Source organism: Aethalodelphis obliquidens, unplaced genomic scaffold, assembly GCF_003676395.1.
Source record: "Aethalodelphis obliquidens isolate GAN/ISIS:26980383/991018 unplaced genomic scaffold, ASM367639v1 scaffold11, whole genome shotgun sequence".
Taxonomy (NCBI): Eukaryota; Metazoa; Chordata; class Mammalia; order Artiodactyla; family Delphinidae; genus Aethalodelphis; species Aethalodelphis obliquidens.
Genome location: NW_020837955.1, coordinates 26,402,498 through 26,426,249, shown reverse-complemented (window position 1 = coordinate 26,426,249; position 23,752 = coordinate 26,402,498). Strand labels below are relative to the sequence as shown.

General features: G+C 49.7%; 1 protein-coding gene across 1 annotated transcript; it reads right to left on the bottom strand.

Moving 5' to 3' along the window:
* Positions 1-1,401: 1,401 nt before the first annotated feature.
* On the bottom strand, positions 1,402-14,777 carry DUSP5 (dual specificity phosphatase 5). Its single transcript, XM_027112559.1, has 4 exons — positions 14,160-14,777; positions 8,984-9,132; positions 5,685-5,904; positions 1,402-2,914 (listed from the first exon to the last, which is right to left on the bottom strand). Exons 1-4 carry the CDS (start codon positions 14,536-14,538, stop codon positions 2,508-2,510), a joined length of 1,155 nt encoding a protein of 384 aa, XP_026968360.1. The 5' UTR covers positions 14,539-14,777; the 3' UTR covers positions 1,402-2,507.
* Positions 14,778-23,752: the final 8,975 nt, after the last annotated feature.

Genomic DNA, 23,752 nt, shown 5'->3' with positions numbered 1-23,752 from the left:
AAGCAAATGTCAGCAAGTGGGCTGCGGCTTAGCACATCACCCCAGCCTGCATCCAGCTTCCCCCTCCCTGGCTCTCCCTGCTTGCGGCCCCTCCAGCCACTCAGCACCTGGACAGGCCCACACAATGGGACACATTCCAAGGCAGAGCGGAGACTCAGAGATATGAAACCAGGGAGGGACCTCAGGCAGACCAAGCCCTGAAGTTTGGTCCAGCAAGATTAGAGATTAGCTCTAAAGCACTAGAGTCAGGGGCAGGGTGAGGGCTAGAACCCAGGATTTCTTCCTCCTATACAGTGCCCTTCACTCCACTTTCTTCCCCTGGAAACCGTGCTTAGATTATGCAGATGAGGGGTGCAGGCTGAAGCAAATGCAGCTACCCCAGTCTGGGTGACATTCTTATCTGAGGACTCTCCAAGGACGAGTGGGGAAGGAAAGGTGTGTGGGGAGCAAAGTCTCAAGCAAAGTCTTCGAGGTGAGACGTGTAGAAAGAGCTGGGCTACCCTGGGCTCGGCCGCCATCTTGCTATTTGTTGACATGGTGCTTGCTGTGGGGGAGCTGGAGGCCTCTCTGGACGCCCCCCCCCCCGCCATAATCAGGTGGTATGGATTGGAATCCCTGTGTCAGGCAAGTATGGTATCATTCCCAGCCAATTTCCCGTTCCCCTTGATTAGGAAACAGGCCCCAAGAGTTAGGCTGGAGCAGAGGCATAAGCCACGGGAATACGCAAATATTTCCCCTTCCTTCCTCCACCACACAGAGGAAATTACTCAGAAGGCAAGTTGATTCAGCCTTGGATTTCAATCAACTCATTGAGGATTTACCTAGGAACTCCTGAGGGAATTATCTGGAAGAATTAATTCCAAGGGTAAAAGAGGGAGAACAGGCATTTAAGGTAAACCTTTACCTAGTTCACTTATCTGTCCCTTGGTCGTTTTTCCAAACTTTTCTGAGAGTCTGCCACATGCCAAGCACTGGAGGGAGGGGGCTGACCACAAACTTGCCACTCAGGTTTGCTGGAATCAAGGGTCTTGAGCTCTAAGGGGCTTTTCAGATCAACTAGCTTAGTTCACTCATTTCATGGATGAAGAAGTGGAGGTTCAAGTTGAACTCTGCCTGGGGCTCACAAAGAGCCCAGCGTGGGCGGATGCTCTGACCACGTCTCCATGTGGCCTGAGCCTAAGGAGTTCTCTTGCAAGTGAGCCAAGGGAAACCTCCCAACTGGAAAGCATTATTCTGTATTAAGATCACCAGCTCGTGAGCAGACGCACAGCCTCATGCCTCCAACTGCACACCCACCACCATCACCTTAGCGTTCATTTGGAAATAAAACCCAGTGAGGCAGGCTGGGCCCCGCCTCAGTGTATCCCTGCCTTACCCCAACTCACCAACATGAAGAAGCGTTTTTGTTCTTCTTACTATTTTTATTTTGCACTATAAAAAGCAACAACATCAACAACCAGTAACATACTGCTTTTCTTCACATTCATATGGATTTTAGGAAATTATTGCCTTTTCCCCTGGAGAAATAAACTACAGACAAAAAAGAAGTAGTACCACATTGAGAAATCTGCAAATCCCAGAAGTCAACAGCTTGAAGACAACCCCAAGGGGCAGGGAAGAAAACAAGTGTCACCAGAGACCAGACAAGCACATGTAAGGACAGCAAGCTGGGGTGACAACCGTTTCAATGCCACTGACTCAGACAGTGGGTACCCTTTCTCTCCTGGCACCCAGTGCCACCACCTCAAAGGGGTGATTGTTGGTCTATGGTCTAAAGAACTCTTGTCAAATGACGCCAGAGTTGCTTTGAGGAGAGGTGCAACGAGAAAGGTTCAAGTATGAGTAAGAATCATGCCAAAGTCCAAAGTCAGGGTAAAACCCACAGTGAAGAGGAAACCAGAAGTGTTACTGTCTCACTACTTCACCCAAATGACTCCACCTGACCCAAGACAGAGTCTCAAAAACATCTGAGGGTTCAAACGAGCATATACATCATGTCCCTAAAACCCTGTAGGGTTACTTTCCTGACTAGGTGGTGATCAGCTTATGCCCTGAAGCAACACAGACAGATACGGAGACTGCCAAAGTTAAAAAAATAAGGTGGAAATTGTGCTTCCTTCAAAATGAATTGGCTTTGTTACTGCCTTTTCTCCTGGTCCAGCAACTGCTTTCTCTCATATTGCTGCAGGTATTTATTGCCTTATGCTTGAAATGAAAAGGCAAACTTTGAGGTGCAAAGACTGGGCAGTCCTGAGGGCAGGGGGTCTGGAAATACAGTAGTCAGCACGTGCTGTGCTCTCATAATGGCTTGGCCTTCCTTCAGTCCCAAGAACCTATCCCCGAGGTCAGTCTGAAGTTTGTTTGCAAACCTGGTGACCCTTCACTGGTCCCACCAGGACAGCGGGACAGAGTGAGGTCTTCAGTATTGCACACGTATGAAATGTCCACGAGTCAAAATACAAAATCACAGTTGTTCTTGGAGCTGGGCTGGTTTTCCCACTCTGGTCTTAGCAGGATGTGGCTGTGGCCATGGGGCTCTGGCTGAGCTCTGAGACCGTTGAGTGGGTGGGCAACGGTGCCAGCACCGAGGTAGGGAACGTGCAGTAGGAACCCTGCACGTCAGGGCTCAGTGTCTGTAAATGGGCTATGAACGAAGGGCCGGCTGCCTCCCCTTGGGAGGAGGGAGCCTGGGGGCTAGGCGCGCAAGGCAGGATCTCGGACTCATACTGTAGGAGCTGGCCCATGAAGCTGAAGTTGGGCGAGACCACACTCCTCCTCTGCTTGATGTAATCAAAGGCGTCCTTTAGGTGGAACTGCTTGGTCTTCATGAGGTAAGCCATGCAGATGGTGGGTGAGCGGGAGATCCCAGCCTCACAGTGAACCAGGACCTTGCCTCCCTTTTCCCTGACACAGTCTGGAAGAAAGAAAAGACAGTGGAAATGAGTTGGGATTGGAACTCAAAGGCAACTGGATTTAATTAAAGAATTTAAAAAAAAGTGACCTAGTAATCAAATCATCCTCCCTGCTCAACGTCTGTGGTCCCACACCAGGCTTTTGCCAGTCTTTAACCTCCACTGCTGAGGATAGACTTTAGGGTCCCACCATGATGTCTATCTCTGCGTAGGACCTTCACAATCCTTAGTTCTCCAGGATGCTTTCACAGGTTCTGCCACTGGAGGTGCTGGACCTGGAGTAACTCCTTCCTGGGGATGCCATCTTAACTCGGGTTCCATGGATGCGTTTCAAGAAGACTTTGGAAAATCTTTGAAGCTGCATGCAAGTTTTCGTTGCACATTCACATTTCCCTGAGAGGGTCCCAGGCTCAAAGACTGACTTGGAGAAGCAATTCCTGCCTCTCGGGGTCTGATTCTAATGGTGATGACCTAGCCCTCATCCCGGTTGAGGCCTTCCATCCTCCCCGGGATCCCTGTTTGGCTGTGCCAGGGCGGGATGCTTGGCTCAGCACCGAGGGTTCCCAACCAAGCAAACATACAATAAATAGTGCACAGCCACTAATTATAGCCTTGGCTAAGTAACGCTTACTAGACGGAGGATATAAATGGCTTTGGCAAACTCCATCTTGCACAACAATGGGAGTCACTGCTATAAAGCTACCACCTTCAGTTAGCATTCATTAGCTCAATATGACACAAGCAGGGTGCCCTCCTTTTCTGTTCTACTCCTCCCCCCAAAAGAGCTCCAACTGTTAAAAATGAGCAGGGGCAAAAGGTTAAACACATATACACATCAAATAAAAACCACAAAAAAGAGTCTTTCCAATTCCCTCTCTTGCTAGTGAGGAAACAATTACATCACAGGAAGTTAGATGTCCATGGCACTATGTAAGGCCACAGTATGCAACAATATTTAAGATTTTGAAGGGCAAATAAAAAGTCAGCCCCCTTACCCACCTCCCTCCTCAAGTTCAAGAAATTTGCAAATGCATCTCTAAGATCTGAAAGATCCAGTTTCTGAGGAGTCAGGGAGGAACCTGGAGTCTCCCCAACAGAATGAAAATCCCAAAGGACACCCCAGGGTTCCTCATTAGAAGTGCCCCAGTCTCTGATTCAAAAGAAAAAAAAAAAAAGTTCCTGTAAATTAGTTCAAAAGAGACTCCAAGTTCCTAGGATTATAGGGTCGTGACTCCAACCTTCTTTTGCTCCTCCACCAGCAAAAAGCTGGTAGTCTAGCTTTTAATTGGCCCAGAGCCAAATCCCAGAAAGCAAAGGGCCTACAGTGTGTTGCTTCTGGATCCCACTTCACCCCTGGGGGCTTGCCTTCTACGTGGCCCTCAGAAGGGGTCAATGCATGATTCGGCCTCAGTCCCTCCTTCCTTCAGGAGGGCAAGGAGTCTGGGGAAAGGCATCTCGTGTGCCTTCAGAATGCTGTGGGTTTGTGCGGTTGTGTACCCAGACACAATGCACACACAGGATGGGGAGGGAGGCTTCTGAGAAGTGATGGGGGCGGGTTTCATGACTTCACTGAGAAGCTATCTAGATAATTGAATAACAGGCTGACAAGGGCAAGGCATTCCCAGGGACAGGGAGAACAAGTCAAGGGTTTCCCACCCTGACCCCATCATCTTGACTGTCTCTCAGAGACTCCAAAGGAACCATCGCAGCCCAGAGGCTCAGGGAACAGGGAGGCAGGCTCGGCCTTTTGCCTCTGGTGAGTTTCTCTGCAGGCTTCTGTGCAGTAGAGATTGTGTGTGCTGAGCAGAGGGCTCACCACGTGGTGGAAGGGGGGCCTTTAACGGCTCCCTGCACTAAGTAATCATTGCTGCACCCAGCACCGGCCTTTCTCCCTCCAACATCCCTCAGAGCACGAGGCAGGAAGATCACTGCTCAGCTTCAACAGTTATGCATGTTAAAGGGAAAGAAGGACTCTGGAAAGGGAGGCAAGCCCACAAGGATGGGGAGTGGTGGGTGCTTGCAAATCTGAGACACAAAAAAGTCAGTCCAGCCCCCAGGGGAGATGGTTGAGGGAAACAGAGATGTCCAATGAAAGAACAATCCAGCCTGTTCGAGGAGTTGGAATCCCAAGGCCCAAAGCCCTTTCTAGGCAGAGGGACGAGAGGTTTCCAGGCCTACACGATGGAGTAAATGATAACTGCCTCACGGAACGTACAAAGGATGCAAAAAGATGCCAACTTCTCTGTGCATAAAGCACAGAGCTTGAGACGAGCGCTACCTTTAGTCCCAAATCAGCTGAAAATGCAAAACAATTGCCCCCAAAGCAGTTTGCCAAAAACCGTGGAAAGCTGCCAGGGCCCTGGGGGCTCAGTGCGTAAGGAGTGCTCTCTCAGTCCTTCTGTTTGTTTTCAAAAATATCCCAACCTACGCAGAAGCAGTTTGGGTGGTTCTTTCCCTCCCCTGCTTCCCCGGCATGGAGCCTCACACACGGATGCACCCTGCTTCCCGCCCAGCCAGAAACACTAACAAGAGCGACAGAGTATTGCTATAGAATTGTAGTAATTCATTTATCTTGCAAATTAAAGCTCCTATTAATAGCAACTCAAATCCTCCCCTCTGTCGTTTTGGTCGGTGCATCCAACGAGCCAAGTTGGCTCTACAACAAGATGCTTTTCTTCTCACTGACGGGAACCCCCATCAGTACATCAAAATCCAAGAACACGCTCCCCTAGGGGGCCCCCAAAACAACTGAGGGGGAATGGCTGCACCTACCAATGAAATCTATTGCTTCTTGAAAGTGGGAGCTGATGTTAGCCGCATGGCTGTCTTCCACGGGGATCCATTTGTAGTGTAGGTGGGTCGTGCAGGCCTCAGAGGTCCGTCGTGAGACATTCAGCAGAGCCGTGATGTGCAGGTTGGCGAGGAACTCACACTTGGACGCATGGTAGGCACTTCCAAGGTACAGGAACGGAAGGATTTCGACTGGGCCGCCCTGGAAGGAGGGGCAAAGGAGGACAACCAGGAAATGTTGGATTAGCTTGCTCTTTGGGGAGAAGAAACAAAACAACGCTGACCTATTTGTTTTCAGGTGGGAGGTTCCCTTTCTGGTTTCCAGGTAGAGAGCTCAGAGTCAGCGCAGGTCACCCAAGAGTGTGTGGGTGGAGCCTCTGTCCTGGTAAACTCTCTGCCCTACATTACTGCCTTGTGACTCAGTGACAGCAAATCCCACACAGCTAAGATTTTCATTTTCTTATATATATTGAGGTGGTAGGAAATGCCGGCAGCCTTCCTATACTGACAAGGATGAGAAGAGGGTGGTGTGATGGAAGACTTGAGAGGCCCGTGCTATAGTTCTAGCTGCCCTGAGAGTGCCAGAGTGAGTCCTTTAACCTTGGGGGCAGCCTCGGTTTCCTTCTAGATAAAATGGAAAATGGTTCAACAAGGTGAGCCCCCTCCTTTACAATCCTGACGTTTTATATATATATATATATATATATATATATATATATATAAAATGTGTTTCATCAAACCTAGGACACTGTTGATCCTAAGATGCATTTGGAGCTCAGAGATGTTAAAATATGCTTCCCCCGTCCCCCAAAAAAGTAAACTTCTCAGAAGTGAAAATGACCACTATCTCTCCAAAATCCTCAGATAATGAAAAGCTGTTAGGCCATGAGCAGGGCCTGATCCTTTGTTTTTTTTTTTTTTTTTTTGGCTGTGCTGCGCTGCGTGGCATGCAGGCTGCAGGATCTTAGTTCCCCAACCAGGGATCAAACCCGTGCCCCGTGCAATGGAAGCGTGGAGTCTTAACCACTGGACTGCCAGGGAAGTCCCAGGCCTGATCTTCTCGTGGGGTTGAGTTTTGGTGAGAGACGCGGACATCTTCACCCTTTTGGGAGACCACCTATACCTGAGGTTTCTAGTTAAGAAGGATCCCCAAAGAACCAGAGACCATCTACCCTGAGGAAAAGCTAAAAAGAACAGCTAGCTAGTCAGACTCTGGCAGTCTCAGCATTTCCAGGGTGGCAAGAAAAGCCATTGTTCCATACTCGGAACAATGGGAGCCCCTGGAGATTTAGAGGGAAAACACTGAGCTGGGGTGACAGTGGCTGTGTCTTTGGCAGCCTTTCCCATATCATCCATCCGCTTCCTGTGTTTCCATTTCCTGTCCTGGAATAAGAGTAGAATGGAAACTCTCTGCCAGACCCACAATAGGGAAAGGGGCACGGGAAGAGGGCCAGGAGAAGGCAGTTCTCAAATTACCCCGCATGGGTGTTTGCTTTTTCTTTCCTGAGAAGTCAGGTGTTTAAGGCAAAGGCCAGTTTGGCCACTTGAAAGAAAGTTATAGAGATTTTACAAAAGGTAGTAATAGTAACCAGTATTTTTAATAGCTGGCCCCTGAGCTTAACACTTTAGGTGTACCTACATAGATCTCTCCCTCTCTTTAGAGCCTGGAAAATGCTGACACACCAGGCCTGGGAACCTACTCAATTTCTCCTGGAGCTTAGCCCAACACCCCTGAAACCATGTTTCTTTCCTTTTTTGAATCTTCTTTTTAGACTCAAGAGGAAGAAACCAAAGGCCTTCAGAAACCCCAAAGGTTAACACGACCTCACCCGGCTTCTCTCAAGGCAGAAGCGCTACTAAGAGTAGCACTAGGGGGTTCCCCAGATGAACCGTGGAAACACACCAGGGCCTCCCTGGTCCTTGCTTGGCCAAAGGTCTGCTGTGCTTTCACAACATCCTGCAAATTCTCGTTTCTCTTTCACTTTCTGAGAATGGAGGAGGAAAACACCACCCAAACAAACAAACAAAAATAGAAATTCAGCTAAGCCGGATGCCCATGGCTTGAAAGTCCAGAGTTCATCATACACTGTAATTTTAATAAAAGAAAACAAACAAAATAATAACCCTGGCACCTCGCCAAGCTAATAGGTTTCCATTCAAGGAAAAGCCACCTGGCTGTATTTGGAAGTTTATCCCCAGGGGCAGAGCTCTGCTCTTGGCAGGCAGCTGGCATCTTACACAGTATCTACAAATCTTCCTTCTATGATTTGGGTATGTTCTTATTTTGTGCAAAGAGCTTTTTGTGCAAAAAGCTCCTCCTACCAAGTCAGATGCCTAGAATGGCCCTCTTCCAAAAGAAGGCATGTGGAAAGCAGAACAGGGTCCTGAAAAGAACCAGAACAAGGAGTTAAGAGAAGGGAGTTCTGGGCCTAGTGTGGCCATGAACCCAGCTGCAGGATTCTTGGCAAAATCAATCATCCCACCAGCTGTGACAGTTTTTCCCTCTGTAAAATGGGAAGGTAGGTTTTGATCTCTGTTTTCTGCAGATTTGGGTCCTTGCTGGCTTTTTCCACATCCTCCTGCATTGTATAGGTAACCCCTGCCTGAGCCGTCCACTTTTTCTTCCTCTAATGAGTTGCCAGAAGGTACAGTTCTTTGAAGGGAAGAAACCCACATGTTTGTAGACACATGAAATCCTCTAGTGTGTCTTGATCTCTGGTTTCAGAATTTATGGAATTATAAGCATCAGAAACCCCTAGGGGAGGCTGCTTAGCCATCCAAATAGTAATTTCTCTACAACCCTCCCCCAATCTTCCTCCTTCAGTTAAAAATACCTAGACACGCCTTTACAGGTACTGGGTTGGTTTGCAGAAACTGCAGAGCATGAACAGTTACGAAGAAGATCAACACAGGAAGCCTGAAAGTCAGCTCTGAAACGTCTTCAGGGAAACCTAAACCGATATTTCAAAGCTTCAAAGCTTCTCTGCACCTCCCAGGCCAGCTAACAATAATGTATATTTCGCTTCCACTTTTTGCCAGAAGCCACCGAGCGTCCTGAAGTGCATTTGCTCTTGTCAGCTTATTTGCTGGAAGGAAGCCCATTTACTCTTAGATGGAAACTCAAGTTGGCAAGCAACAGAGGCTCTCTAAAGCTAGAGGCCTCTGCCAACTCCCTGATCCGCAAACGAACCAACCAAGGTTGCTGAGCAGGGAGTGGAAGAGCCAGGGTGCTGTGCAAGGAACAGAGCCAGGAGCCGGGACGGTACTTCCACACCGTGTACCTGGTCATAAGCCGGCCTGTAGCTGATGTTGAGCACTGACTTCCCACACTGACTGATGAGGGCTGTCTCAGTTTCAACCTTCTCTGGTGAAATGGGTTTTACGTCCACGCAACACTCAGGATATTCCGAGTGGAAAGTCTCATATCCCCCTAAAAGACAAAAAAAAGGCAAGAGAGATATAAGCATCGATTTTTCTCAGGCTGTCAGAAAATGCCCAGAATTGATCCATAGCCTGAGTGTGGAATAGTAAAAAAAATATTCAGCTACTATACATTTTGGTCATATTAAAAAATTGAGCCAAAACAAGTAATAGTTTTAGAATAGAAACGGGCTCCACAGACACACACACACACATACACACTCTCTCTCTCCTAAAAAGCTATAATTCAGAAAGGCAGTGATGAAAGTTTTCTATGCCTATCAGAAGATAGGCATAGAAGAAATGAAAGTTTTCTATGCCTATCAGAAGAAGCTTAAACTGTGAAAGGAAATATATCTGACATGTGGCAAATATTAACCAAATCCCTCCAGAAAACAAAAGCTGTTTTCTCTCATTTACCTAAAATGCAGGTGTGATTATGCAGAATTTCAGTAATTTGTGAATGAGACTCTAAACTGGTCTGGTTCATCCCTAGTCCCTTAGCTCTAAACTGGATTATAGACGAAACCTCCTCTATTCATAAGGGAATGGGGGCTAACACGAGGTTTAAACTCAGGGCAATAAAACAGCTCTGCCCTTTCTCTTTGCCAAGGTGCTAAGAACACTGCTGACAATCCTCTCCATAGGTCCAATGTAATCAATCTAGTTAATTACCTTACAAACCAGAGCAATGAGGCCTTCTGAACTTAATTCTTAACTCCTTAAGTAAAAACTCCTTCTTTCTCCTTGATGACCACCTACTCTCCCTTTATCTTATGACCCTCCCCTCCTGAACTTTCTCCCCAGCTACACACACACACACACCCTCATACCTGGCAGGTATGATTCTATAAAAATCCTAACTATATTTAAACTTCTCCAAATGGATCAGATCACTTAAGGTAAAAACTACTCTCTGACCGAGTCATAGAAACTTGAGTAGGTAAGTTCTCAGGCCCACACACGAGGTAGGGAAGAACCAAACGAAACACTGGCCTCGAAGCCTCAGAATGCCAAATGCTGCTGGGTGCATAGGCCAGACTTGTGTGGGGAAACACTTTGCTTCCAATCCAAAGGGACCTAAGACACTTCCAAGAGCCTCCAGAAAACCTGCTTCTTTTTCTGGCCCAGAGAATTCACTTGGGGTCAAATCATCAATTTTTTTTTTTGTTTTTTTTGGTCCATGCTGCACAGCTTGTGAGATCCTAGTTCCCAGCTTATGGGATCTTAGTTCCCTGACCAGGGATTGAACCTGGGCCCTGGCAGTGAAAGTGCTGCCAGGAATTAGGAATTCCCTAAATCATCAATTAAATAAGCATTCTGAGACCATATATTTTTCCAAAAAGGCCCCCTTTTTTTCTTCTGTCTTTTGGTGTTGTAATAGCCCCACAGTGGAGCACATGGTGGTTTTTTAAACCCCTGCAGTAGGCAAATGGTTAATGGATTACACGGCAGTCTCCAGCTCTCTCCCAGAAGCTACAGCCAATTCCTAGAATGAGTCATCTAGCTATTACTGCTTCCTCTCAGCTTGCTGGAACTGCCCCCAACCCCATTTAGCACACCCAAATCTCCCCTGTGGTCACTTCAACAAATAGCCAATTGGGCCTTCCCAAATGAGCTTCTGGACCTCCACAATGACCACGTTCCCGGTCATGATGACAGGCCATGCCGGAGGGAGGCGGAGGTGGAAAGTTTGAAGGTGTCTGTGGCTTAGTTTTCCCTCCCTCCCCACCATTGCCCCCACCCCCTTCCCTCCCAGAAGGCAGAAAGAAACCACACTTAAACTGACCCTCAGCTTCCTCCGAAGAGGTGTCCCTAGTTAGCAAATCACTTCCTGTGCCTGGGCCTCAACATTTTGAGTCCCAGGAGACAAACTGAGTGATAGGGGATGGGAATCTGAAGTAAGAGTGGCCCAGGCCCTCTCAAATTTCAGAATGAAGCTTGGGAAAGAGAAGCCTTCAGGCCACCCCATCTCTTGGCTTTAAACAGAGCACTTAAGAGTTGGCTGTTGGGCTTCCCTGGTGGCACAGTGGTTAAGAATCCGCCTGCCAATGCAGGGGACACGGGTTCGAGCCCTGGTCTGGGAAGATCCCACATGCCCTGGAGCAACTAAGCCCGTGTGCCACAATGACTGAGCCTGCACTCTAGAGTTCATTGAGCCACAACTACGGAGCCGCGTGCCACAACTACTGAAGCCCGTGTGCCTAGAGCCCGTGCTCTGCAACGAGAAGCCACCACAATGAGAAGCCCGTGCACCGCAACGAAGAGTAGCCCTCGCTCGCTGCAACTAGAAAGCCCGCGGGCAGCCATGAAGACCCAACGCAGCCAAAAATAAAATAAATTAAAATAATAATAATAATAAAAAGAGTTGGCTGTTAGGAGGACAGACAGGAGGTGCGGGTGTGGGCTGGGTCCTGCCTGCCTGTTGACAAAATAAGGCAGGCAGACAAAGTCTCAGTGTAGTTGAGGGACAGATAAACAGGGTCCTGCCTCTTCTAGCTGGGGTCAGGAGTCCTATAGATTAGATGGTCTGTCTTTCACCCACTCCCATCAGAGGCGTGGAGAGACAGAACATTCCTCTCTGGTGCCTCACTTGAACTCCAAGAGCCGTGGCAATTCTTTTGGCAGCTTCAATCCTCTTCAGAGTGATTCTGTTTTTGATCACCACCGCATTACCAGGGGAACTGAGCAGAGAAAGCACACGGACACTATATATAAATACGCACTGACAATGCCGTTCGGTCATCTCATTTTAGTGGGTTTTTTTGGGACTGGAGGGCATTGAGGGAAGTGTAAAAGGCATTGCAGGACTTCCCTGGCAGTCCTGTGGTTAACACTCCGTGCTTCCAGTGCAGGGGGCGTGGGTTTGATCCCTGGTTGAGGAAATTAGATTCCACATGCTGCGTGGCCAAAAAAAATGGTTTGCCCCACGATCTGGGATGCCACTAGATTAAAAACCTGAACTCTTATCTGGATGTGAGTCAGGTAAAGAAAAAATTTTCTTTGGCAACAACTTAAAGTTTAGTACTGTTATAAGGGTAAGTATTAAGCAATTTCTACTGAAATTTAAAACGGACATAACTTTCGACGTGGCAATTCTCATAATTTTACTGAAAGATAGTGCACATGCAAAAGCATTTGGACAAAGGTATACTCTCCCACACTGCTTCAAATACTAAGGCTGGAAGCAACCTACTTACTGGCTATCACCAGGGGATGGGTTTAAAAAGTGAATAGGACACGTATGCTCTGGTATGGACAAATCTCTCAAGACCTAGTTAGATGAAAGAGGCAGGAACAGGAAATATACAAAATCATTTTATTTTTACTCATGGAAAATTAATTTATCTAAAGATGAACAAGAAATAGTTGACTGTTGTCTCTGGGGAGTAGAACTGAGTTCTAGGGTGTGCAGAAGATCCACTTTTCATTGTACAGCCTTTGTGCTGTATGTTACTTACATTAAAAAAATTTTTTTAAACATTAATTTTTCTGAGATGTGAGTCTACAGAGCTGCCTACTTCCTGTGGCAATAACTTCCAAACTGCTAGCGTGGCCCCCTGCAGAGGGGTGGGGAGCAGAGGTAGGACCCGGAAGGGTTTCCTGGAATGTATCTTTCGTGCTACTGGAGAGGCAGAAGCTTTTTCTGTACTCACTGCTAAGAAGCGGAGACAAAAAGCATATCAAAAAGAAATCAGGGACTATGTGTGAAAAATCTCTGCAGAGCTTGGAGGGCACTCTCCATCTCCTGGGGGCTGAGGCTGGGTAAAAGAGGAATATCATTATCTTCTGCCTCTGTTGTTTCCCTAACAGGAATCAACAGGGGACCGTCTGTAAGAGGTGCTAACAGAGGTGGGAGCTGCCCGTGTGCCTCTGGAATCTCCTGGCCTGGAATGTGTAAAACTCCACAAGTCGCACGGTTTTAAAACAGCGCTCTCACTCTCTCAGCTCACTGCACCTGAGCTCTGAACCACATCAGTGTTACATCTCCAGGTGTCCCCGTCAGAGTCGGCCGGCGCAGCCTAGGCTGAGTCCTCTTGTCTGCCCTACAGGCTATGCCTTCAATACGTTTGAGGTTACAAAGGACTCAAATACAAGGCGGCAGCAGTTATAGGAAGTGACACAGAAATCAATATTCTGGAGTCTGAGAGTAAATCACCCACCCACCACCAACGTCATCTCCCCCAGCAGGTGGAATGGGCAGACTGGTGAAGCAGCTTCTGGGGATCTCAAACCAAATGCGACGCAATCCCCTTCACAGCCACCCTGTGGCACCTCTCACGTGTCCTGGCTCGCTGGCCAGCCTGCCTACCACCCCTGGCAGACAGCGTTAGGCCCGCCGGGTTTGGCCCACGACCAGTACAGATGATCCTGGGGTGGGGGAGAGGAGGTGAAAAGGGTGTCAGCTCCAAACGGAGCGAGAGAAAGGCCTGGGAGGGGAGAAGGGGAAGCCAAAGAACAATAAAAAGCAATAAAATGAAATGGAAAGGAAGGGGAGGGGAGGAGAGAGACTCGCCAGGGTCAAAAAGGCAAGAGGGTCGAAGACGACACAGCCTAACATACGTTAATCGTGCAGGAGGGAGAAAAGGGGACACCGCGGCGCCACACTTCGGGGGTGAGTGTGTTACGACCTGCTGATCCCTCCAGATCTGTCCATCAGGACGGCTCCAGAGCGCAGGCCCCTGCGAGAGCGGTGAAGCCGGCGCCAGGAAAGCCGGCCCGCGCCCAGCACTAGGCGACCGACCCCCAGCTGAGAAGCAGCGCCCCCGGCTGCGTAAGCAACCCCACCCCACCCACCCGGGCCGAAAGGCCGATCGTCAAGCGCTTTCGAGGAACTCGAGTGGGGAAGCTGTGAGCGCTGACGCTAGCAGTGCCCTCCCTAGAGCACGTCAAGCCCCAAGGTGCAGACTCCCGCCAGCGGAGAACCGCTCGGGTTCTAGCGTCAAGGAAGGCGCCCGGCGCCAGCAGGGGACCCCAGAGCCCGGGGCCGTCCCGGCGCGGACGGTGACAGGGGACCGGCGTCCCCGACGCGCTCACCTTTGAGGAAGTAGACCCGCGGGCCGGCGGGCAGACAGGCGAGCAGCGAGGTGAGCACAACGCGCGCGGCGCTCTCCTCGCGCAGCTTCTGCCAGTGGCGGCTGCCCTGGTCCAGCACGACCACGGCCGCCACGCCGCCGCCGCCCTCCTGCAGCAGCCGCGCGCGCGCCGCCTCGTCCGGCAGCACGTAGCGCGCCGACACCGCGCCTCCGCGGGCCCGCCGCAACACCACCGAGTTGAGGTTGACGTTGAGCGAGCCGCGCACGCTCGAGGCGGCGAAGGCCAGGTAGGGCCGGCAGTCGAGCACCACACAGCGCGCCGCAGCCTCCTTGCGGAGCATCTTGCGCAGCTGGCGCCCGTCGAGCGACGTGACCTTCATGCCGCCGCCGCCGCCCAGCGGCCCCGCGCAGTGCGCCCCGCAGGTGCCCACAGCCAGGGTGCCCGCCGGCGAGGCCCGGGAGGGCGACCCGCGGGCCTGAGGCCGGCCGACCGAGCCCGGCGCCGGAGCGACCGCTCAACTCTTCTTTCCCGCCCTTCACGCTCGGCACCCGGCCCGGCCACTCGCCGCCCCAGAAGCCGGGGATTCCGCCGGCAGCTCAGCGTTTTATGTGAATGGGTGTACAGCCTGTGACGTGGCTGCCCATATAAGGCCGAATAAGAGTATTTCCCCGCCCCTTCGGGCTGTGGCCACGCCCCCCGGGAGCCGGACGTGCTGGGCGGGCGCCGAGCGTTAGTCAGCCTGAGAAAGAGGAAGTGGCAGGCAACTTGCCGTGCTCTCTGTGGCGCTGCGCGGAGACACTCACTTGCGCATCACCGGGGACTGCTGGTGGGGTGTCAGGAACGCCACGAGGCCGAGGTGACCCACGCTGTGCGGGAAGAGGAGGAAGCGGGGGAGGCGGAGCTGGCGTCGTGACATGGGTTTAGAGTTTCATAGACGTAGGTTCAGAACCCGCTGGGGGCCGGGCCAGGTACCGTGGTAGGCAGAGCTAGGGGCGGCCTCGGCCAGTGCCCCCAGATGGATCTGACGTAGATTTCGATCCTTACGCGTCTTTACGCGGGGAATGAGATGATAGCTGGAATTTGCTTCGAAGGCTGGGTTATCGACTCAAGATTGGGCTTGTGTTGGTATCGTTGAAACTTGGTGACAGGTACCTGGAGGTTCATTATACTGTTTTCTCTACTTTTCTTTATATTTTGAAATTTTCCATGATAAAAGCACCTCAAAGTAAAAGTGGAGAGAGAAGAGCCAGCAACTAATCTCCCCAAATGGGTTCTGCCCTCAAAGGGTTGATGGTCCTTTTCTTTGTCACACTCCCAGTAAAAATTAGAATAATTGTTTTTTGAGGAACCGTTTTCTGAGCCCCAGAAAAATCTGTCCTGAAATCAGCTGCAGCATCAACACGCACCGTTGATGGAGCTCAGCCCAGCCAAATGTACAGGTGGCTTCTGGATTTGGGGGATTATCTGTGGCTCAAGTATAATCCCAGGCTGTCTGCACCCGCCAGTCCCCAGCTGCTTCAGGCTTCCCATCCCCAATCTTGGGGAACTGGACACGATTCACCCGTTCAGCAAGTATTTACTGAAGGTCAGCTTTGTGCCCTGGTAGCTGCAGGGACATGCTTCTACCCCCAAACTCAGGACGAACCATTTTATTGTGAGCCTGAGGCAGGAGGGGACTGCCTGATGGAAAACAGCCTGCCTCCACTAGGGTGGGGCTTGTTTACTACCGACAGAGGGGAGTGAGGTTTTTAGAAGGAAGCAGAAGTCCAATTCTGAAATCAAATGCAGTCAAACCGGACAACAGCCAGCTGGCCGTTGCCCCTGGGTCTCAGATGCCTTCAGTCAGAGGCGCTGTCCTCACCCTGTCACTGGAATCCCCACGAAGATGTGATGCTGGGGGGTTTTCTTTCTCTTTGGGATTATACGTGCCAGCCTTCCCTGCAATCTGCTCCTCCTCTAGTGTCACCGGAACCACCCAGCCTCAGACGTTTCAACCTACAACCACATGGCCAGGCTCTGTATTGGTTGCTGGACACCAAAGTGAGCAGTCCTCACTCTGCTCCAGCTGCCCCCAGCTAGGAGACGAGGCTTGGTCCAGCCCAGAGGCCTCTTTTTTTTTTTAATTAATTAATTTGCTGCACCGTGGCGTGTGGGATCTTAGTTCCCCGACCAGGGGACCAGGGATCGAACCCCTGCAGTGGAAGCGTGGAGTCTTAACCACTTGACCACCAGGGAAGTCGCCACAGGCCTAAGGTCCTGTAGTCAGTGTGGAAGAGCATCCACGGTGTGCGAGGTGGGGTAGGGATGTGGCCCTGGAGAAGGCCACTCAGCGCAGAGGAGAGCTGAGGTGAGCTTAACGAGAGTGAATCCAGGTGAGCCAGGCCACGGAGTGGGAGAGTGGAGGACATTCCAGGCAGAGAAAACTGCTTGCGGTAAAGGGAAGAAAACCAAGAACCCAGCGAGGTATGTGCTGGAGGTACGTGGGAGACTAAGGCATTTCTGGCATTTATTAGAAAGTTAAGCAGGCTCAGGTGACAGAGGGACTTGTGTGCCATTTAAGGCATTTGGATCTTATCGTTTGGCTGGAGCAGCCATGGATGAGGCTGTTACTCAGTGACTTGGTCAGGTGAGCATTTGGGGACCTCACTGAGGTGGCACTGTGGAGGATGGATGTTTTATTTGCAAGTGGAGATGGGGTCCAGACCGGCGTCAGGGAGACAGATAGGCGGCTTTTGTGGGTAATCCAGGCCTGAGCTGATAAGGGCCTGCCGGAACTTGGCAGTGATAGCAGCAATTGAAGAGGCCACACAGATGGGAGAGACATTTAGGAAGTAAATTGCTGGAAGGGATGGGATGGCGGAGAGAGGAGTAGAGGGTGACTGAGTAAATGGTGACACCTTTAGATAGGGACCCTACAGGAACAGGTCCGGGTGTGTAGCAGGAGAGGGGTCGGGGGTGAACTTTAGACTTATTAATAAGTAGGAGTTGATCCTGGGCCACCCAAGGGGGTGGTGGAAAGGTGGCCTGGCAAACAGTGCAGGAAGGTCATCCATCAGTGGATTGCTCTGTCACTTCCCACCCCAACAGATCACCAAGTCCCTGGCTTCCAAAGACTCTGCCTTCCAGATCTCATTCCTAACCTGCTCTTTCTAGTCCCATGGCCAGGGCCAGCTTCCTGGGTGTGTGACCTGTGTGACCACAAGGCCATCCTTAGAAGGGCATGATGCTTGGTTTGATGCTCTGCTGTCACTCTCTTGAAATTCTTGATAATTTTTGGACAAGGGACCCTGAATTTTCCTGTTGCACTGGGCCCCGCAAATTATGTATCCCGTGCTAGCCATAGCTGTAGTTAAAGGGCCCCATTATCCCCTGCACTGGACCCTACAGTAGCATCCTGCCTCCCAATCGCCAAACCCTCTCCTTTCTCTCTTGTCTTCTGCAATGTGATCTTTTTAAGCTTAGATCAGAGCACAGAGCCCACCTGCTCTGCTCGAAAACCCTCAGTGGCACCTATGCACTGTCTGATAAAATCCAAATTCATTAGTGGAACATCAAGGTCCTTGTTCTAGCCAGTTGGCCGTAACCCACCTCCAGCCTCGTTTGTCTCCTTCCTTCCCCCTTCCCCCTTCCCCCAGCCCCAGGCTCCAGTCACACAAAACTACCTATTTTCCTAAACTTGCCCAGTATTTTGCTGCCTCCACACTTTTCTACAGGACTTGAGCGCCTCCCCCATTCCTTTGTTAGGAATCCTTCCCTGCCTTCACACACCAGCTCCAGAGCTACCGTTACACCTCCAAGAAGGCCCCCCTTAATCCCCCAGCCTGTTAATCAGTCGCCCTCCTGGGTGTTCTCACATTGTGCAGTTTCCCCCTCCCCCAACAGAGTGTTATCTGTCCTGCCATTAGTTTGAAGGCTCCCAGGCCATACTCAGGACTTATCCCACCATCTGTGACCCAGTCATAACACCCAGCACATGGTAGGAGCTCAGGCAATGTTGGTGGAATGGAATCCAGTGCTTGCTGAGGCTTGAAAGCAGCAGGCTTTTTAGGAGGCACCCAGGGGAAGAGTTGGCCACAGCATAAATCAGGGCCTTAGACCCTGGGTCAGGAGGCAAGATAGGAAGCTGTGGATGCACAGACCCTAGGATCAGGAACTAGAATTCATAGGCCACAGGCCTAGGAGGAGGAGGAGTGTGTCTGAGACTGGAACTGTTTAAATAATCATGCCTTTCTCCACACCCCCCCACCCCCTGCCCACTGCTTTGGAATGGGAGTGAGGGGGGTTCAGGGAAGAAAGCAGAATTTAAATTAACATGAGCGTACGAGGCAAGACCTTGTTCTATTTGTCATTCGCTCTCCCCTGCCAGTTCTACTCAGTCGGGCAAGGAGATTTTTATGTTTCTTGACCCTCCTTGACCGGTCATCTTAGTCCTCAGGTCCCGGTTCATCTCTGCGATCTGGTGTTCTTACCCTTTGAAGGGTCATAGTGCCCCTTTTTAAAAAGTGTGGGCCCATTCCTTGGAAAAGTGCACACACAGCTTTCAGCTTCCAATGTCAGGGAGCTTCATGGACCTGGGAACTCCTGTGATGGTCCCTGCTTCCTTCCTCTGCCCAAAAAGTGGGGCCAGGTGGCCTGTGGGGGTGGATCAGAGGGTGCCCCAGAGTGCCACCCTGAAGCCAACCCAAGGGTCCTCCAGCAGCTCCAGCCCTCAGGCGGTGCATTTTGCCAGCTCTCTTCATTTGCTTGTTTCTCATCATGAAAGCAGCGCGCATGCTCGTTGTTTTTAAGAGCACTACTTTCTTTGCTGTTAACATCCCCAATCAAGACTGCTGTTGGGTCTGGACCCAAGACTTGCTTCCCACCATCTTGGTCAAAGGAAAGAGCACTGGACTAGGAGTCAAAGATCTGGACTCCTGTCCAGCCTCTGCTATGACTGGCTTCTGTTGTTTCCCTAATATTTGTAGAATGCTTTTTGTGTGTGTAGGTGTTTTTCTCCCCATGGCCCTCCCATCTCCCTTGCCCCCAGGATCTTAGAGTGGAGTGAATACAACGTTCACTCAAGGGTACAGGCAGCACTTGCTGTGTGACTGTTGAGAATCACTCACCCTTTTGTTTTCCTGTCATGGTTTCCTCTTCTATAAAATAGGGACATTAGCGCCTATCTGCTAATGGTGAGTGACAATGACATAATATTCATGAAACTATAGCCTGACGCAGCATAAGGTATTTGTGTGGTTGTTGCTGCTATTGATAATATCCATCAGCAAAGCATTTACTCAGTCAAATCCTGATGCACTGGTACATTCAGTTTCCTCTTCTGTAAAATGGGAGTGAAAATAGGACTTAGCTCATAGGTTACTATCAGGATTCAGTGGGTTAATCCACGAAAGGTACTTAGAACCGTGCCTGGTGCATATTAAGAACTCAATGAACGTTAACTAGTTGAACAGACTGTAGTATTTTTTCCAGCCAAGAAAAGACTTTTCTAATGGCACAGGAAAAAAAAGACGGGGTAGGCATGACAGGGAAGAAGGAGTTACTTGCTGTCTAATTCAGCTGTCAGTGAAAGAAAGAATTACTAGAAGCCTGTGAACTTGTTCTGAAGGCTTGCTGAGTACGAAAGGATATTTAAAGAGTAAAAATCCCCGGACCCACTTACAGTAAACTAGGAAGGACAAGAAGCCATTCACACAATAATAAGTGCTAAGTTAGGTGGTTTTGATATTGAGACCTGAAGAAACTTTACAGAAGACAGATCAATAAAGCCTGGAGCATTAGAGCAGGCGAGTCTGGGAGAGGGGTTTAGCTTTGATAAATAACCCCTCCAATTGTAAGAGCAAGGACTTTGGAGCGTGACGTTTAAGTCCCTGGTTTGCCGCTTACTACTGATGGTGTGACCTTGGACAAGTTACTTCACCTCTCGAAGCCACAGTTGTCTCATCTGTAAAAAAAACGGGGCAGGGGCGGGGAGAGATAATAATAGTACCTACCTCATAGGGCTGATGAGAAGATTAAATGAAGTACCTACAAAAAGCCCTTCTCTGCCTGCCTGGAGCATGGTGAGGGCTCCGTGTGAGCCAGTATTTTTCTTTATGAAAAGTCACAGGCAGCACGGAAGCACAGAATCTTGGCAGTAAGGAATTGTAATTCTATTTTGAAATTTTCCAGGGAGGGAGCTTACTGCCTCGTGAGGCATTTTTGAATGAGGCCAAAAAAGGAAACAAGCATATTCTGGGATTTTTATGAGATGGCAGGTATGTCCTGAGCCCTTCACTTAATCCTCACAACCTCCCTGTGATGTAAGCGCTATTGCCCCCATCTTACAGTTGACCAAGGACAAAGACCTGTATTATCCACTCTTTGCTTCCAGCTCTGGAGAAATACTGTCTAAACCTAGACCTTCTTTGAAATATTTGAAGATGGTCATCTTGTCCCTTTCCCACCTTATCTTTTCTAAGATAACAGTCCTTGTTCCTTACTATAACTGTTTTCTGAATTCCTAGAAGATTTTTGTTTATTTGCCAGAACTCTTTACTTGTGATCCCTGAATGAAACGGAGGTGCAGCAGAGAATGTCCATTTACTCAAAGTTCAAAGGTCTGACCAAAAAAGAGTGGCTGTTAAGGGCCCTGGACATGGTTAGAGTAAGGAAGATATAGAAGAGAGCAAACACTTGAAAGCAAAGATGCAGTTCTTCCCCTCCACTGGGGAGCCACAGACTATTTCTGAAGGATGCGAGGGGGATTTTTACCCCCGACTCCTAGCCTACCCGCTGCAGCATTTCAAGTCTGGCCTGGATGGGCATGGGGTATCCTTGAAAGCTACAGGAAGTGGGCTGGGTGTGGGAGGATGTTAGAAGGAGCAAGTTTGTGGTCCCTCCAGCTTCACCATAGAGATTCTGGCTAGAAAGATAAACGGCTGGTAAAACATGGTCTTTTTTTTTAAATAGGGAGTGTGTGCCCTTAAGTGAGCATCGTATTTGCTCCATACTAAGACTCTGGGGGCAATGAGGATGGGAAGGCCATGGGGAGAAAACCACCTATATGTGAAAAATCTACGGCCTCTGAGTAGAGATCTCTCTGGCTGCTGGTTTTCTCTCCCCACTTCCCCCCACCCCCGCTGTGTGGTGCCTGGAGCTGTTTCCCACACTCCAGTCTTTTACCACCTTCATGGACTTTGCAATATCTGAGTACCACCTCCTCTATCATTCCTGAAATTGATTTTTCAGAGACTCATTAAACAAACAAACAAACAAACAAAAAACCAACCCATATTTTGTCTTAAACAGTAGTCTCTGAGGTTTAATAATCTAATTGTGTTTTTTTGCAGTAGAAATTAAAATATATGGCAATTCAAATAGGAGACTTTCGTCTGTACTCCACCTACAGTCACTTCTCCTGCCACTGGGATGCCACTCTGTGCTTGGCGAAACAGTGATTGGGTTCTGGAGTAAAGGAGACAAGCGTCAGGCCCAGACTCTGGAAGTGGCCAGCAGTGCAGTCTTGTACAAATGGCTTAGACTCTACCAAGGGACAGTTTCTTCTTAGTAAAGTTGGGATAATTAACAAGTTGTAAAGTAAAAACAAAATAATATACTTGAACGTACCTTGTAAAATGCTTGGGATATTCCTTTTATCAGTAACTTCCTTGCTCCTGGGGAAGGTGGGGTCTGGAATCCTACCTCCTCTGGCCTAGAACTAGTGGGAAAACATTCCTAAACCTCAAGACTTCAGAGCCAGGGCACTGCCCAAGGTTCCACCAGCCAGGGCTCTGCCCCTGACCTGCTGTGGGACACTGTGGGAGTCACTCCCCTGCTCCATGCTTCGTTTCCTGTCTTTAAAGTGGGAAGAGTTTTGGCGGTGCTTCTCAAACTTGATTGTGCCTGAGATCACCTGGAAGCCTGCTGAAATGCACATTTTCCTCCTGGGGCTGGAGAGTCTGCATTTCCAACCAACTTCCAGGTGATACTGTTGCTGCTGGCCACAGACCACACTTGGACTAGCAAGGAGTTATTTTACTTAACTCCTAGAGGTGTTGAAAGGCTTAAATTAGACAATACATCCTAAACATTTAGCCCTGTGCTTCCTTCAGGAGCTTATCCAATAGATGGTACCACTATTTTCAGTATTATAGTGATTGGTGTATATGGGGGTAAGGGTGGGTTGAGAGGTAACCCCAGATAGAGCAGAGGTTGATGAGAATTCTTGTAACTGTGGGGTTTGGAAAGAGCAAGTCCTAGCTTTATAACCCATGACATAGCTGTGTGAGTTTGGCCAGATCTCTTGACCTTTCTGAGCCTCAGTTTCCCCCTCTACAAAGGGGAGGGTGGTTGAATTAGATGGTGTCTAAGGATTCTGTCAGCTTTAAATCCAAACTTGAGGCCAGTGATCTCTGCACCACCCCCACCACTAAAGGACACATAACAGGCCTGACCTTGGCCATAACCTTGAGCCACATCTGTTGCAGGGATGGACCTTCTTAGAGCCCGCCTTGACTGCAGGGAGGATGAATAACTGGAGAGCCCAGTTTGGTGCCCTTGGTGTTCCTTGAGCTCTGAGTGACATCACTCCCGGAAGCCTCTGTTCCTTGGGCCTCATGCAAGGTTCTGCCTGCTAGAGGGGAGGATTTGCAGCCGGGATGGGAGCAGGCTTGCCACGAGTTCAGAAAATGGATGTAAAAGGAGGCATTTCAACATTCCATCCCACTGCTGTACTGCACCGGAGGCAAAGGTGATTCACGAGTAAACTCTTTGTAAGCATGATTCCAGCCTTTCCACATACCCCTCCAGACTCTGGTGTGGAGACCCAGGTGGCCAGAACCTGCAAGAAACTCGCCCGTCAGTGGAAGAAATAGGCATCCAGCAACCTAGTCCCCAAGCGAGAAGAACAGGCCTGCTGAGATGCTTGAGTCCCATGGCTGCAGGCACCCTGCCAGTGCAGCCCCTTTGTTAATCCACAAGTCTGTATTGAGCCCTCACCAAGAGCAAACATTTATTGAGCACCTGCTGCATACCTCTGGCTAAGCAAGTTCACCTGAATAACTGAGTTAACCTCACTACATCCCAGTGAAGAGAGCCTGGTACAGAAGGGGGCATCCAGGTTCAGAGAGGTTAAATGACTTGTTCAGGGTCACACGGCAAGACATCCAACAAGGTTCACAGCCTGAGCAGAGCCCACCAGGTTGAGCTGACACCCTCCCTTCTCTCTCCTCTGTTATGAACTTGTATCAAAACCCCTGTCCTTCATGGTTACACTCGATTATTTATGTTTCCCTCTCCCCGCCCCGAGCGAGGAGCCAGCACCTAAGGTCCCTGCAGCCATAGTGCCTAGCCTGGACCACAGCTGACCCTAGGAAGACATCTTGCCCAATGGGAACTCAGATCCTAGCACTGTACTGCTCACTCCAGGGCTGAGAGGGGAAGGAAGAAGAGCCCAGGGCTTCGTTCCTGACCTCAGGAGCTTACTGTCTGGGTGTTATGGACCCAGATCTGAATCTTGAAAGGGAAAGAGTGTCCATGAGTCAGGCTGGACTTGGTTATAGATTCAAGGGGCTGGGAAACCCAGAGGAGGGGGAGATGGTCAAGGGCCCAGCAGT